This window comes from Nicotiana sylvestris, chromosome 11 (genome assembly GCF_000393655.2).
Source record: "Nicotiana sylvestris chromosome 11, ASM39365v2, whole genome shotgun sequence".
In the NCBI taxonomy this organism is placed as follows: domain Eukaryota; kingdom Viridiplantae; phylum Streptophyta; class Magnoliopsida; order Solanales; family Solanaceae; genus Nicotiana; species Nicotiana sylvestris.
The window spans coordinates 152,027,934-152,043,454 of record NC_091067.1 but is presented as its reverse complement, the minus strand read 5'-3'; the positions used below and the strand labels follow the sequence as shown (position 1 = coordinate 152,043,454).

General features: G+C 35.2%; 1 protein-coding gene and 1 long non-coding RNA gene across 3 annotated transcripts; one reads left to right on the top strand and one right to left on the bottom strand.

The window, feature by feature from the left end:
• The first annotated feature begins 3,714 nt into the window (after positions 1-3,714).
• Positions 3,715-7,312, top strand: LOC104245472 (uncharacterized). 2 transcript variants are annotated; one of them, XR_011403773.1, is made up of 3 exons: positions 3,715-4,177; positions 5,729-5,783; positions 6,472-7,312. It is a non-coding gene; the product is annotated as an uncharacterized lncRNA (long non-coding RNA). The 2 variants fall into 2 exon arrangements; XR_011403772.1 differs by having other exon boundaries at positions 6,209-7,312.
• A 1,185-nt stretch (positions 7,313-8,497) lies between these two features.
• LOC104245473 (uncharacterized) lies at positions 8,498-12,334 on the bottom strand. The gene is made up of 2 exons (XM_009801081.2): positions 12,227-12,334; positions 8,498-9,359 (listed from the first exon to the last, which is right to left on the bottom strand). The coding sequence occupies exon 2, from the start codon at positions 9,332-9,334 to the stop codon at positions 8,789-8,791; it is 546 nt and encodes a 181-aa protein (XP_009799383.1). The 5' UTR covers positions 9,335-9,359; positions 12,227-12,334; the 3' UTR covers positions 8,498-8,788.
• Positions 12,335-15,521: the final 3,187 nt, after the last annotated feature.

Genomic DNA, 15,521 nt, shown 5'->3' with positions numbered 1-15,521 from the left:
CATTTAATTCCCATACTCTTATGTTTTGTTCCCCATTGTCATTAGGCTAATAGTATTTTAATTACCACTTGACATGTTCTTAAGTTAATGCCTGACCAAGCTCTGTTAAATGCCAAAACTACCCTTAACCTTTGCATATTACTGTATTACCCTAACTCCTAATGACCAGTATATAAGCCTCTCTGAATTCAACTAATCACTGACTACTAATTACTTAACTTAAACTCAATGCTGACTTCAGGTGGATCTGTTAGCTTTCCATAACTAACAACCAATTTTCAGCCTAAATTCAGCCAATGATTCCAATTCAATCAAACATGGGTGCCAATTAAAGGGTACGAGTTGGTCATATTGATACAAGTATCACCATAAAATAAAAGAAATAGGCATAGTAATCACACTGAAATTCAACTCCTGATTTTCTAATCTTTCAAGTGAATTCAGTTGATGACACTTATTTAAACGACTACACAAACTATAATATACAGCAAACAATCATCAAAACCACAAAACAAACTAAACATTAACTCAAAATTCACACACATGGGCAGAAAAATCAAAAACAAACCAAAGCAGGCACGAAAGACAAATAGAATTCACAGGAGGACAAAGGAAAAGGGAAAATTACCTCAGGAATATGAAATTAAGACTGACTCAAGCTCGAACTCGGACCAGGTCATTTTGGGGTCTAATGGACTTTAATCGAGGTGTTCTCAACTGAGAACACTTCCGTAAAAGTCTATTAGACCCTGATCCTGTTACTGATTCGGACAGACCCCCATAGATCTGAGTTCTAGGGTTCTTGAGGTTCGAGTTAGGGGTTCGAGCCTCTTTGGTTAGATTTGAACGAAAACAAAGCCATTCAGGGGGGTGAGGGAGGTCAGGAGATGCTTTGGTGTGAGTTTGGGGTCAGTGGGTGTAGATCTGGTTTTTGCTCGAATCTTCGATTGAAGATTCGAGAAGCTACGGGGTGATTCGAGGTGAACGGTTAATGGATTCATGTTCAGGATGGTTGGGTGCATCGGGGGTGTTATTTTGGTGGTCATCGGAACCGTGGTTGCCGAGCTTTCGGCGGGGGAATCCTAGGGTTGCTAGGGTTTGAGAGGAGGGGGTTCTGGGGACGATGATGAATAGTGGGGTGAAAGGTGGGGTTTGGTTTGGGGGGCGTGGGGTGTGATGGGGAGATTATATACCGAGTAGGGGATTAGATCTGGGCCGTTAGATCAGATGATCTCAACGACTTGGATCCACTGGTGAGGGACGGGACGGGGTCGTTTGGTATAGAAACGGGGTCGTTTGGTTTAAGTGAGGGGTTGGGTTGAACCGGTTACTGGGTCGGGTTTGGAAACGGGTTGCTGAAAGGGGTCCTGGGCCGTTGGATTGGCCTGGATGGATGGCTCAGATGGAACGCCCTATGCGGCGTCGTTTTGGGGTCGTGCCTGGGCAGGCCTGGTTTGGACTGGATACATGCAGCTGGTTTGGGCCTGTTGTTTTAATTTCTGGGCCCAATCCGAGTATCCTCATTTTCCCTTGTTTTTTCTACTTTAATTTAAACAAAAGCTCCTAAATAAAAATAAATAAATTTACACACCCCCAAACTAACATTTAATAAACAATCACCCAATGACAAAAAACACTTATGCGTATATTTTTGATTTTCTTTTCTTTTGGAGTAATTTTCGTGAAGCAAAAATCACGTGCTTACACCTATAAATAAAGATGATTCCCTCTCAGTTAAGACACACCAAAATAAGAGAGAAACAATAGAAGTTAGAGAGAGTAATCCACAGATTGTTGTCTGTGAGATAACTAGTGAGTGGTAGTAATATTGTAGTGAAGTGTTTTATATAAAGAGTGTTATTTCTTTCAAAGTTGTAGTAGTCTCTTGACACTACTGAGTTGTAATATTATAGTGGTAATATTGCTACACTCGGATATTGTATTTTATCCCGCTAAAATATTTGGTGTCATTGTTACTCTCTTGTGTTATTATTATTTGTTGTGGATATTATTCCTGGGCGAGATTATTTATTTTATCCCAACATTGATATGTATGCTTTAGCTTTCTTCTTCTTATGTGTCTAAACTACTACACGCTTCATTTTACCTTGAACCGTCAAATGGACGGCAACGAATACTGATGTGTTAAAATCTACTCCCTTCATTTGTGTAGTCCTTTCCTCATAAAGAGCTCTAAATTATGAAAGGTTATTGGTTAGGAATCAGAGCTATATAAATAAATGTTTATAAAAAAATTAATATTTTCTTAATTGAATTTTCCTAATTTCATATCCATCTTAAAGCTTCATGATCCAAGTTGCTATCCGATATTTGGCATGTCTTGATATCAATGCTTCACCTTATTGCTGGCTTCATTTTACCTAGATTTATTTCATTTCGATTAACATTGAAATCCTGATTATCATTCAAATGAGTGTGGGAAGGTTCTTTTTTCAAATTATTGTAAAGAACAATATACCAACTAAACAACCATAAAAAACCACATCCTTCGATTCAGTAGAATTACAAGGAGAAAGGAAGAGTTTCTCTACTTGTCTTGATGCTTTTTCCCCCACAAGGATCCTATCCTAACTTCTTCACAGGAAAACATTTTTGGGGAAACAAACATAGAAAATGATTAAGGTAGAGGCAGACCACCTCTCACCGAAACAATGGCGCATTTTCTCTTGTATATCCAAGCAATTCTAGTGTCTAGTTTTCAAATTCCAACTTCGGAATTCATTTCAAATTTTAATTGACTGTATCTTATATAGTCAATTTGTGATAGATTTCCTCAGTTGCATAGATTATTAGATTCTATGGACTGATACCTGTTGCTTCATCTGTGAGTTATATGCATTTTTCAATCTGTATCCTTATAAAATTCCTGCCATGTTTCTTCTTTTCGCCTTCTGAACAGAATTAGCTATAACATGATGGCATTGTATTCATCCTACAATATCCCTTGGTGGTAAAAGAGTAGATGCCAACTAGGAAAAATATGAGCTTAATGCTTCATCCAAGGGCGTTTTCCTATGATGTAACAGGAGTGGAAAACTCTCTTTAGAAAAATATTTTACTTGAGGCAACAATTTTGGAGACAATTTCTTTGTGTTGGATGACTCAAGGATAAGGCCTAGTTATTTTACTTTGGACATATTATTTTAGAGAATCTCATTTTAGGTGAAAATCTTACATAAATTAGGTCTAGGATTTGAAGTTAGTGAAGGTAAATAAAGACATTAAGTGTTCGCCTCAACTATTAAAATTTATTAATATAGTCAAATTGTACAATACAAAGTTTCTTTTAAACATCTTTATTTAATTAATCTCGATTCATAGATGTTTATATGTATTAAGAATTTTGAAATTTGTTCTTAAATATTGTATAATATTTTCAAACTATTAAATCACTTAAAAGTTAGTTACATGTAACCTTCTACAACAAGCTTTGATCGGTGATAAGCAAAATGACGAGTGATATGTTACAACAGATATCGTATAAAAATCTTTCAAAATGTTAAAGTTCAACCTTTTAAATCTATATCTATATAAATATATAATAGAAGGCCTTCGACCGGTTACGTGGCACTCTCTCTCATCGGGCAGGGAATACATTTTTCTGCCTCTACGTTTTTTCACTTTTAACGACAGAAAATTCACCGCTTTAAAACCTAAAGATTAACCGCTCAACAACAAAAGACTCCTCACGCTACAACCTTACCGCTTCACATACACAACCGCCTCTTCCCACAGGCCACAACCATAGTTTTCTTCCCGCAAGGATTTGTTACTCACTGTTGCCCTACTTATCGATTCATCTCTAATTTTTAATTTCCTTCTACAACTTCTCGCTACCTTGACCTTTGTTAAATTTCTTCAAACACAACTCTCTCTAACTTCTTTGTTCTATTTATTTATTTTCTTAGGGGAAAGGAAAATCCGGTTTGTTCACTGCTAACCTCTAGATTTTTCCCTCGCCACAGTTTTCCTCACCAAATGCAATGAAGTCTAGGAAACAAAATATATTTTCCCCCGCTGTTTGTAATCCTTTCAAAGTTAATCTTTACCATTTATGCCGTTTACTTATTCTTCTAAAATTGTTTACATCTTAATCTTACTGTATAAGTGTGGACAACCAAAGATTGGGGTGCCAAAATACCATGAAGAGATTGAGGTACAATCCAAAACTTCTTTCACTACTACGCTTTTAGCGCAGTTCATAACCATTGGTGTGAATATTTTGGAATACTCTAATTTTCTTCCCAAATCAATAACTAAGGATGTAAACATTATGTTAAGATTCTAAAACACTTTAAACTTTGTAAAAAAATAAAATTCTTCACTACTATATGATTTTAACACAATATAACTAATGTCTAAATATTACCATGAACTACTATAATTATTTGCCTCATTACTGCTTTTTTACTTGGAAGCAAAGTTCGACAACAGTGTCTTTAGATGTTGATTACATATAAAGATTCTTCCTACATTAGTATTATTATTATTATATTTGGCCTGCTCATTTCCTTTGGGTTCTGCTTGAAGTCCGAAATATGCATTTAACAAAGCGACAAAAGCATAATGATCAGAAACATACTTTTCCCACATCAATATTGTAAAACCAGGAAATTTATTCTGCAATTTTCTTATATCTTGCTCTTTTCCTTTATTCAAAAGATATGCCTCTTTTTAATCCTAAGTCATGCCTCCTACCCTTCTTCTTTCTCTTCCTACAAAACTCACTCCTTCTACAGTAATATCTATAAATGTTGTTTTTTCGTGCTTGCAGTAGATAACAACTAGATGAATCCTGATATCTTTAGACAAACTAAGGGGGAAAAAATAGGCCACGCCTTCAACAACAATATCTATAAATGCTGTTTATATATAGTTTAATGTTATGGTGTTTAGACTGTACCAGATTTTTATTGTAGCCTTATATTTTGGTACTGCATAGTAGTTCAACTTTCTGTTACTTCTCTTTGTCTAAAAATCATGCATACAATAATAATATGTTTAAATATTTTTTATATATAGTTTACTGATATGAAGTTTAGATTACCTTAGCTTTTTATCGTAGTCTCAGAAATTGATATTGGATAGTAGTTCAACTTCCTCCTCTGTTAGAATTTCTTTCTCTACACTTTTATGCTCTGCTTGCAGCGATATATATCATGCACATCGAATTTCTGCGAATAATTATCAAAGGTAGATTTTTATGCATGGTGCATTGCATTTGTCACTGTAACAAGTGAAACTAAAGAACAAGTCTCCATAGATTTGATGTATCGAAACATCTCACAAATGTGGATTGAATATGTCAAAAAATAAACAAGTACAACTGAGATCCGAAATATATGAAAGAGTTTACCCGATCAATAATGCAAAGATTGACTTCCAACATATTTGCGTATGCAAAGATTATTATGTATGTTATTGGATTTATGACTTTTGAATTACATTATTGTAGATAAATAATTTATAAGTAACTTTACCAAGCGAATAGTGTGACTTACTCTTGCAATAACTGATTCTGCATACAATTGTTTGGTTATCTGTATGTCAAGGACTATATATAGAGTGGAAAGAACAGCTATTTAATCCTGTATATATCATTTTCTCTGTATGCAAGTCCATTTCATTCTAACTATGTGTTTTAAATAAACTAAGGTTATCAAATGTTTACTTTTACAAATTAAAGTATGTTGCCATGTGTTTGCAGATTCGGTTTATTTTAGAACTCAGTTAGTTCAAATGGTAAACAGCTCGGTTTGCAGGTTAGGATTTATTTATAGTCGTTGTTTATATAAATTCAGATAGAAACTTGTATTTTGTAGTTAATCTTCTGTTGCTCCTCTACCTTCCTCTCTTCCTATTATTTTTTATATATAGCTGCTTTTCGATTTAAATATGTATTGCTACTTATGTAGTAAAGCATCTATATATAAATATAAAGCTGGGAATGAAAGAGTTGATGTGGCACATCTAATAAGCCAAGAAAGCTATTTATCTTTTTTCTCATATTTTTTGAATTTTTTCTATTGTTGCTCTTTTCTTATTTCTCAATAACTCCTTATTTACGAAGAGTTGCAAATTTATGCTCTTCTTTTTCTTTCTTCCGTAACTGCCTTTTTCTGAAGAGTTACAAAGACAAATGAGGGGTTGTTTTAATTGAGAATAACTTCCCAATTTCAATTTTCAGATTGCATTGAATGATGCATTAAAGAAGGATTAAAGAAAATCTGGTGACTTTGGGATTCTCTCTTCACCGTAAAAAATCAGTCAAAACAAATTTCCCCTCAAGCTAAAATCAGAGAAAATCCCATCAAATGCATTGTATAAGTCACTACCTTCTAACTGAAACATGGAACTCGATACTTGGTAACATTCTCTCTCTTCGCTGTTTTTTCTTCTTCTCTTCTCATTGCTTTGCTCTTTTTTCTTTCCATATAATTGTTGTAATAGAAGAGAGTAGAGACCAATGAAGAGTAACAACGGCAATGAAGAACTGTGAAGGCAATGAGGAGGGATATGCTTTTAGACAACGATTTATTGAAAACTGTTTCAACTCAAACGCTTAGAATTTTTTATTATTTTTTTGGGTTTCAACAAGATTCCCTTATTGGTAGATAGTTGAATGTGCATTAATTTTTTGGGTAGTCTCCTCATCCTTTGTTTAATGCAGAAGATGTCTAGCCAGGCTTCGTATGCAATCAGATCGAATATCCGTTGACAGTTTATATGAGTCGAATGATGAAGCTGCTGGTGCTGTAACTCTCTCGGACTAATAGCCTATTTGGCCAAGCTTCTAAAATCAACTTATTTTTAGAAGTGCTTTTAAAAAAAATACTTTTGGTGAGAAGCAGTTTGTGTTTGACTATTTAATTTGAAAAGTACTTTTGAGTAGCAATTATTGTTTGGCTTAAGTTTTAAAAAGTGCTCCTAAATGTATTTTTCTCAAAAGTATTTTTTTAAAAAATCCTTTCGGAAATAAACTATTTTTTCTGCTTCTCAAAAACTGCTTCTGCTTCTCCTCGCAATTACTTTTTTTCCTTTTAAAAGCTTGGCCAAACACCTTCATTTTAGAAAAAAAAGTATTTTTGCCTCAAAAGAAGCTTGGCCAAACAGATTATAACCAATGAGAGGGAAATGGAGAAAATTGTTTAATCTGATGCAGTAAATTACTATGATATTGGGTTTTATTCTTCTTCGTTTTTGTGTAATTCTTTTGTCTATCTGTAATCAGAGGATCCAGCTTATTCGTAAAATCGAGCAAATTATTTAATTTAATGCAGTAAATTGCTCCACATAATATTTCATTTGTCTTAGATACATTTTGAAAAGGTTGGATGTGTAAAAGGTTATTCGTGCTAAGTTTCAGGGGTAAACCATATTTCTGCCTTTATGAGGTTTATATCTTTTAAATGTATGTATGATACATCATTATTATACATAGTCTTTTGAATGTTTGTTTGAAATTATGGATGCAAAATATATACATGACAAGTTAATTTGACGCGTGCTTCGGGTAGATGCTATAGTTTACACAAAACAAGTATTGATTTTTCTATGTGAAAAGAAAGGTGTCAAGCTTTTGGATATTTTGCCTTCATGACTTTTTACAATATTAAAATTAAAAAAGTATTTATGCTACTTTCATACTTTGGTTGCAATCACTTGCAGCTTTGCCAGAGGATACAGTAAATGCAGAAATATTTTCTTGCTTATGAACATGCCAAAAGAAGAAAATTTCAGATTTTTCTTTTCACTACTTCACAAGTTCTTAGTATAAAAGGTAGTCCATGAGTTTATCTATATTAAGACTTTAGGAGAATTAATTGCATATTTTTATCCATCTCTTTTGTGTAGGACAATTGAATAATTGAAAAACATTATACATTTAAACATATTTCATTTTCACTTTTGTGCATGTTATTATGCTAACCAAAGCAAATTAATGAATTAACCAAGATGTATGTTATTTTAGGTGTTTTTTTTTGTCACAAGAATAGCTGCAGTTTAAATTTGTTATAAACCAGCAAATCATTTATAAAATTATTTAGTATGTCTTAGCGACTACGCGAAGCGCGAACAAATTTACTAGTTATAATTATAAATGAAATATTTTTGCTGATATATAAAAATAAGTAGCTACCCACCCAATCGCTTAAATTAAAAATAACCGATAAATATATAATTTATATAATTCATGTATAATATATGTATAAGCATGTATGTAATCAAATATAAACTAGACAAGAAAAGTAAATAGTGATTTCAACCATCTACTTGTCTAAAGATCCCCTTTTTTCTCACTGAAAAGTTCACCAGGGCTAGAAGCACAAGCAAGGTACCTCTATCTTTCTCCACTTAAATATAGTCAATGACCGGGTTTAACCCCATAACATGCGCTTAACGTACACACCACGGATAACGCTCATGCCACTAGACCAGTAGAACCCTAAGAGAAAATAAAACAAAGATTTTAGGATAAAGAAAGAAAGTAACAAGTCCATCATTTACCATATTTATGGTTTTCTCCGGTCAAACCACCAGCAATACCTGTTTTGGAAAATTTCGTTTTGGCAAATGGCAAGTGCCACAAAATCATTGCATCCACAATTTAGAAGCCATGAAAGAGGACAAAAAGCAAAAACCATAAGCTTCTTCAAGTCTACATGGTTAAAACAATTTAGAGTTCTTTTTCTTATTTCCACCAAGTGAAGTTGGGAGTGACCCTGAACTGGTAACCAACTTGTAAAATATCATTTGTGAGTTAAATCTACTTATCCACCAAGCCGACTTGCTTCTTAACTCTGCGAGCACATTCTGCAAAATTTTGAACCACATTAGCACAATTTAGGGGATCCTTTTCGTGTTCCTTGTAGCATTTCACACAAGCATCTCTCTCATCCAAGCAGGGGATAGGCTTTTGATTCGGAAGCTTGAACTCCTTATCGTGTAGATCCTTCGCCTTCTGTGTCACTTCTTGCAACATATTTTCCTCCTGTTTCTGCAACCTCTCCAAAACCTTCTCACTCTCTTTTAGGACAGATCGAATAGCATCTAATTCTGTGATTGCAGGTTGAGGTTGAGGCGGGACTGGCATGAATAAAGGAGGCTGAACAGGCCATCCTGTAGCAGCAGGCCCCTTCACTACGTCAGGATCACTAGAGATTGGCTTCTGATGCACATTAGCCTGCGCTGATTTGTTCTCTCTTTGTGTCTTTGTTTTTGGCTTCCTTGTTTTTTTCTTCAGCTTTTCACCATCATCAGCAAGTTGTTTGACTAAATTGCTGCTGATCTGTATAGTGAATGATTCACCCATGGCGACAGCAACTCTTCACAAGTATCTGAAATCAATTCATTAGTCATATAAATTGACAACTTGAGGCAATATGAGAAAATTTGATTCTCAATGAAGGCAAAAGGCAACATAACGTTTAACAAAATGCAGCAGTAAATCATACAGATTCAGCATGACGTACTTCTGGAACACTTCCTCTTCTTTTCTTATGTTAAGTTTTCATTACGAAGAGAATAACTAGACAATCAATATAAGTGCAGGATTGTTCAAACCCAGTGTCACCAGATTGCAGGATTGATTCATGTGGTTGTATATGTATGTGTATAAACAGTCTTAAACAAACGCTAGACAGCAAAATCTTTAAAAAATATACATATCCAACAACATTTACTAATAAGAAAGACCAAGCACATGCAAAAGTAAATATGATAGGCCACTGAAAAAAGAAACAGGGAAATCTAATTGATTCATTCAGAAATAATAAAGTAGTAATCCGACAAGGAGACTCTTCAGCTCCACTTAGATAAAACGGGATATAGGAAAGAATGTCAACAACAAGAAATCATAACCCAAAACAAATATGTTCTAAACTGAAATGGGAGGTCAGAGTTGTAAGCAGAATAAAAACAATCTGACAACAAAAGTGAACATACAGTGCAACTAAATGCACAGATGGATCTCAGGAAAATGGCAAACAGAAATGCAAACTTAAGGTTATTTTTCCTTCGGGTGGATGTTTTTCAGTGGTGACAGGAAACATGCAAAGAGCTAGGGAGGTCAACTTTTTGTTTGGATGGAGGCATGGGAACCAAAGAGGAAAAACTGAGGCAAAGGAAACTAATACATTCCTAGGTGCTTCTTATGTACAGAGACTAGGGAGAATGTCAACCATCTCATGATCCACTCAAAGTTAAACTCAAATAACAAGAGTGGCTAAAAAGAATTCAGGTATACTGAAGAGTTGGAGAACACGCGTAGGAGATGTAGAAGAGACAGAGCTTGTGACAAGCAGCGACCACATGGAAAGAGAGAAATTTGTGAATGTCAATAGAATAATTGCAAATGATTTTGCTGCTTTTGTCTATTTTTGGAGCACATATGACAAACCCATTCGTACAAATCAATAAGATGAAACTCTTCTTAGGCTTTGGTGTATACCTCTTGATAATGAACCATCTAGTATTAAGAAATAAAGGGAAACAAATAAAGGAATTACCACCATACAAGGTCAGCTGATCGTCCACTGGTTAATGTGTGCCCGTTTGATCAACCAAAACAATTGGATATCTTAAAAGGAAAAGTCTCACCAAAAATAAGATTGAACTGAACTATGGTAGTATGACATTCAAAGAGAAAGGGTACTTCATATCCATCAACCAGCCATTTCATTTTCGTTTATTCAGCAGTCAAAAGTGCCAAGGTTTACTGGAACTTTAAGCTTAAAGTACATAATGTTTGAGCAGTTATATATCATGCATGGAAAAGAACAACTATAAACACAAAAAACAATTAGATGGGTAGACGAATTGCCAAAAAGATTAATGAAGTGAATACATAACAACCATCAAATGAACAAAATGCAAACATGTTTGCAATTTAAGGAATTAATCTGACATAAGATAGAACGAAAGGAGCTTATGAGTTATGACATACAACTATTAAACGAAATTGGATCATTCCTTGGAATATCATGGGCACCCAGATGCAAACAGAGTCACGAATGTTATGGTGAATATTTTTTGTTTTTTCTTATAATCGAGAAATCCTCGAGGGCTAGTGGCACACAGTACGAAACTCGGTGGCTGATCGGCCCGCCCCTCTATCTTCTCTACTAACTTAAATACTAGGCTTTGATCTATGGCAGAGTTGGAACCTATGGTGTGAACATAAACCACCCATCACACGCTGCACTCTTACGAATAGATCAAAGCCTCGGGGGCAAATCTTATGATGCATAATGAACACAGACAGCAAGAAAACATAGGTAATCCGAAGAAGCAAAAACAGCAGTGGGGGATCCATGTTAGAGGTGGAGGGAGCACAAAAGTATCAGTAATTAGTCATCTAGATTTTCAAAAATTCAACAGAAAGGCCAGGTATGGTAGACACCCAATTTCCCCTACTCTGTACTAGCAAAGGAGCACCTCCTGCACGGGGTAAGCCCGTCCTTTTTTTTTTTTTGCTTATCGAGAAATCTGCCGGGGGCCAATTCTTAGGACCAACTACAACCTCCAAAACTCGGGTATAATGGGCACGCCCCTCTACCCTTCCCCACTTCAATAACAGGCTTAATTCGCATGAAGCAAGCATCTAACTTGTGACCAAAGTCTCAATTCCCTCAACCTTTACCACTTGAACTAAGTCCATCTGGATTTTCAGATAGCTGATTCTTACTTCTTAAAGCAAACTTAGTATACCCATCACAAATTTGAGCAATTATAACTTTGAAAGAAAATAACCATAAAGTCCCAGGTTCAAATCCCAATGGAGACAAAAACACTAGACGATTTCTTCCATCTAATTAACGAGCCATCATGGACCAAGTTACCTAGTACCTAAATTGCTGGTGGGAGGTCGCAAGTATCCCATGGAATTAGTCGAGCTGCGCACAAGCTGGTGCGGATACCACAGTCGTAAAAAAACACAAACTTGCAAAAAACACAAGGAACAATAACATCACAGCCGAGCAAACACAGCATTACAAACGAATTTACTAAATTTTAAGTTTTACCCATTAAATATCACAACAAAAAGGGAAAAGGGTTTGTTCTAAGAATTGCAACAATATTATAAATCAAAATTCACTGCCTTAACCCATTACCATGATTGCAACAATAAAAAAAAGGACAAAAAGTTTTGGCCTAATTATATATAAAAATAAAGGGGAGAATGTGTAGAAAAATGGATACGTACAGCCTTGATTCGGACAGGAGAACAGTGAGAAGATGGGGGAATGAGATGCGGGAAGAGAAGACTGTAGAGAGGAGAATTTGGCAAGAATTCTTACGCAAGAAAATGGATGAATGTGGGCTCAATTTGTTTGTTTTTCATCCGGCCCGTTACATGGAATTTGGGCTTGGACTAATACCCTTCCATTCCAGGAGAGTGCACGGTTAGCCACTAATAACATATGTATTTACTTTTAAGTTACTGTTTAAAATATATTTAGTCTTCAGCCACTGCTTTAATAAACTGTACCTGCCCGAACGAAAACACCCTTCTACTCATAAAAGTTCAGGACCAACTGTTCTTAACTTTTAAACTTGCAATTCTAAGTTCAGGACTTCACGACTACTAGCCTGTTTGGCTGTCACGACCCAATTTAAGATTGTGACCGGCGCTTAGGAGCAAGTCTCCCAAGTAAGCCTCATCGGTAATTTTGCAGAAAATCGGACAGAGTTTCCCCTGTTTTTGGACCATCCCAAAAATTTTCCTGTCTCAAATCAACAACCAAGCGTCCTAATATCATACCAAAAAATTGACAACTTGTCAATTAACCAATACAAGTTTCCACCATAAATAAACCACCAACTAACCACTAGAAATACTAATTTATCTCCAACTTTAATAAATGAGAACGATACTCAATATAAGACTATAATAACAAAAGAATACTCATGACACTAAAATAATGACTATGGAGCGACTCTAAGAGTTCAAATAAAAGAGTATAACAATAAATAAAGTCTCCGCCCACGCGAACAAGTGCGAGGCTCATCAAGTACTATCAACCTGTGCGCTCTAATTAACAAAATTCTCGCCCGCGTCAAATGCTGTCTCTGTAAAAAAAATTAGCAGGGAATGAGTCGCTAGCTCAGTGAGTAATAACACTTAACCACAACCGTTTTTATTTGGGGACAAGTCAGAAAATATGCTAGTATACTAAACAGATATTATCATAAAAATGCCCCTTTCAGAAACAATAAACAATTTTCAATCTCATCATGTTGTTCTTGTAGTATAATACGATTGACAATTCCGTAATAAACTCGGTAACCACTGTATAATATCAATATTCATATTTTGGGAGGTTTCAATGAACGGATCATGTAATCGGTATAATTGTGGACTTCTTCGCAAGAAGTCAAATATAACGACAGTCTCTACTCGAGCAAAATCGGTAACGGTATGTTTGTTCTACCTTCCCACTAGCTAGGGCTACAACGGTAACCTGTAATTACACGATGCACCAGGTCTAACGAACCCGCCGTTAGCTACGGGATCCTTCAATGTCTACTCCCATTTATACTTGTCTCTGTAATCCGTATATATACTCGTAGAAAATATTTTAAAATAATACAGGGCATTTCGGTTCTTATCAAATCATATAATTTCATTTTGATAACAGTAAATTCAAGTAACAGTAAAATAGATATAGTGACAATGGAAATATTTAAAACCACGATAACCATCTCAAATAACTATTTCGGTATCATATCGAGTAAAAGACTTGTCCCACATGCAACTCAGAATAATCGGTAACATATTCATCTTAAAAATCATGTGTAAATCATGCAAGTTATGAAAACACAAATTGCGGTAAGATTACTACTCACAATACTTGTGCCGAAATACCAAACGCGTCCCCACAAGCAATCCGTACAACTTCTTCAACTACCTATACAATCATAAAACCAATCTATATATCAACCTTATGAACTACCAATACAATCGGTTAAATTCTATTAAGTTTAATTAATTCACTTACCTTATTTTTTTTTGGAATACAACTATTGACTCTCTGTCAATTCATATAGGCGTATTTCATTGAAAAGAAAGATAAATCATATTTTTATATCTTGCTTTACATTGTTACTACAATCTCTAAATGAATAAGAATTCAATTTGTTTGGAGAGCAAGAATGGTACTTGCTACAAAGTTCTTTATAAGCACTCATGACTCCTCCATAGATTGCTAAAGATTAACAAAAGTTTTACATATCCTTCCTTGTTTTCACTCACTTTTAGCCAATCTCATTATTTAATTCCAATCATTAAGATATATTCTCAAATTAGTGAAACAAAGTACCTTGAAATTTGAAACAAAAATTGGCTGGAAAAAGCTTCCTTTTTGCGGCACCAAAGCTTTTTCCCCAACTCTCCTGGTGTACTTTGGCTGTTGGCTTTCCTCTTCCTTATCTTCTATTTTCTTTTGTTCTAAACCTTGTTAGCAGCAATTGCTGTGTCTCCCTATCCCTAACCCCTTTTCTTCTTTTTGTTCCGGTAGTCTTTTGCCCCTCTTTTACTTGATTAGTTTTTTTTAAAAGTTATGTTAAAAGACTAATATGCCCTATATTAACATGGGGTATTACATTCTCCCCACCTTAGGAAATTTGGTCCCAGAATTTAAAACAAGTCCATACCTATTGTCTGAAACATATGAGGGTACTTGACTCGCATAGCATCTTCCACTTCCTAAGTAGCTTCTTCAATAGTATGATTCCTCCATAAGACTTTTATGAACTCTATTTCTTTTGAATGTAGGTTTCTTATTTGTCTATCCACAATAGCCATCGGCTCCTTCTTTTAAGAAAACTTTTCATTGAGCGGTAGAATAGGTGCTTCAAGCACTTGAGATGAGTCCGATATACATTTTCTTAGCTTTGAGACGTGAAATACTAGATGAATAAAAGATAATTCAGGAGGAAGTGCCAAACGATATGTCACAACTCCTACTTGTTCAATTATCTCGTACGGTCTTATAAAATTTAGGACTTAATTTCCCTTTTTTTTGAATCACACTACACCTTTCATGGGAGAGATACATGGTAAAACTCGATCTCCAACAAAAAATTCCAAGTCCTTTTTCCTTTTACCAGCTAAAACATTTGTCTGCTTTTAGTTGTGAGCATTTTTTTTGCCTAATCAATTCGACCTTGTCAATAGCTTCTCGTACTAGCCAGGTCCCCATAAGTTAGTCTCACCAGCTTCAAACCATCGATAGGAGAACAACATCTCTTACCATACAATGCCTCGTATGGTGCCATCTGAATGTTGGACTAAACGTTATTATGGTAGGGAAATCCAGCTAAAGATAGATAGGCATCCCAACAACCTCCAAACTCAAGAATACAATCTCTCAACATATCCACCAAGATCTGTATAGTATATTTGGACTTTGCGTTTGTGGGTGATAAAACTAGTACTAAGATCTACTCGTGTGCCCAACGTCTCTTGAAAAGATTTTCAAATCGTGAAGTGAATTGTG

Excerpts from the sequence above, each read along its gene's own strand:
- LOC104245473 (XM_009801081.2), bottom strand. The coding sequence starts at position 9,334 with ATGGGTGAATCATTCACTATACAGATCAGCAGCAATTTAGTCAAACAA.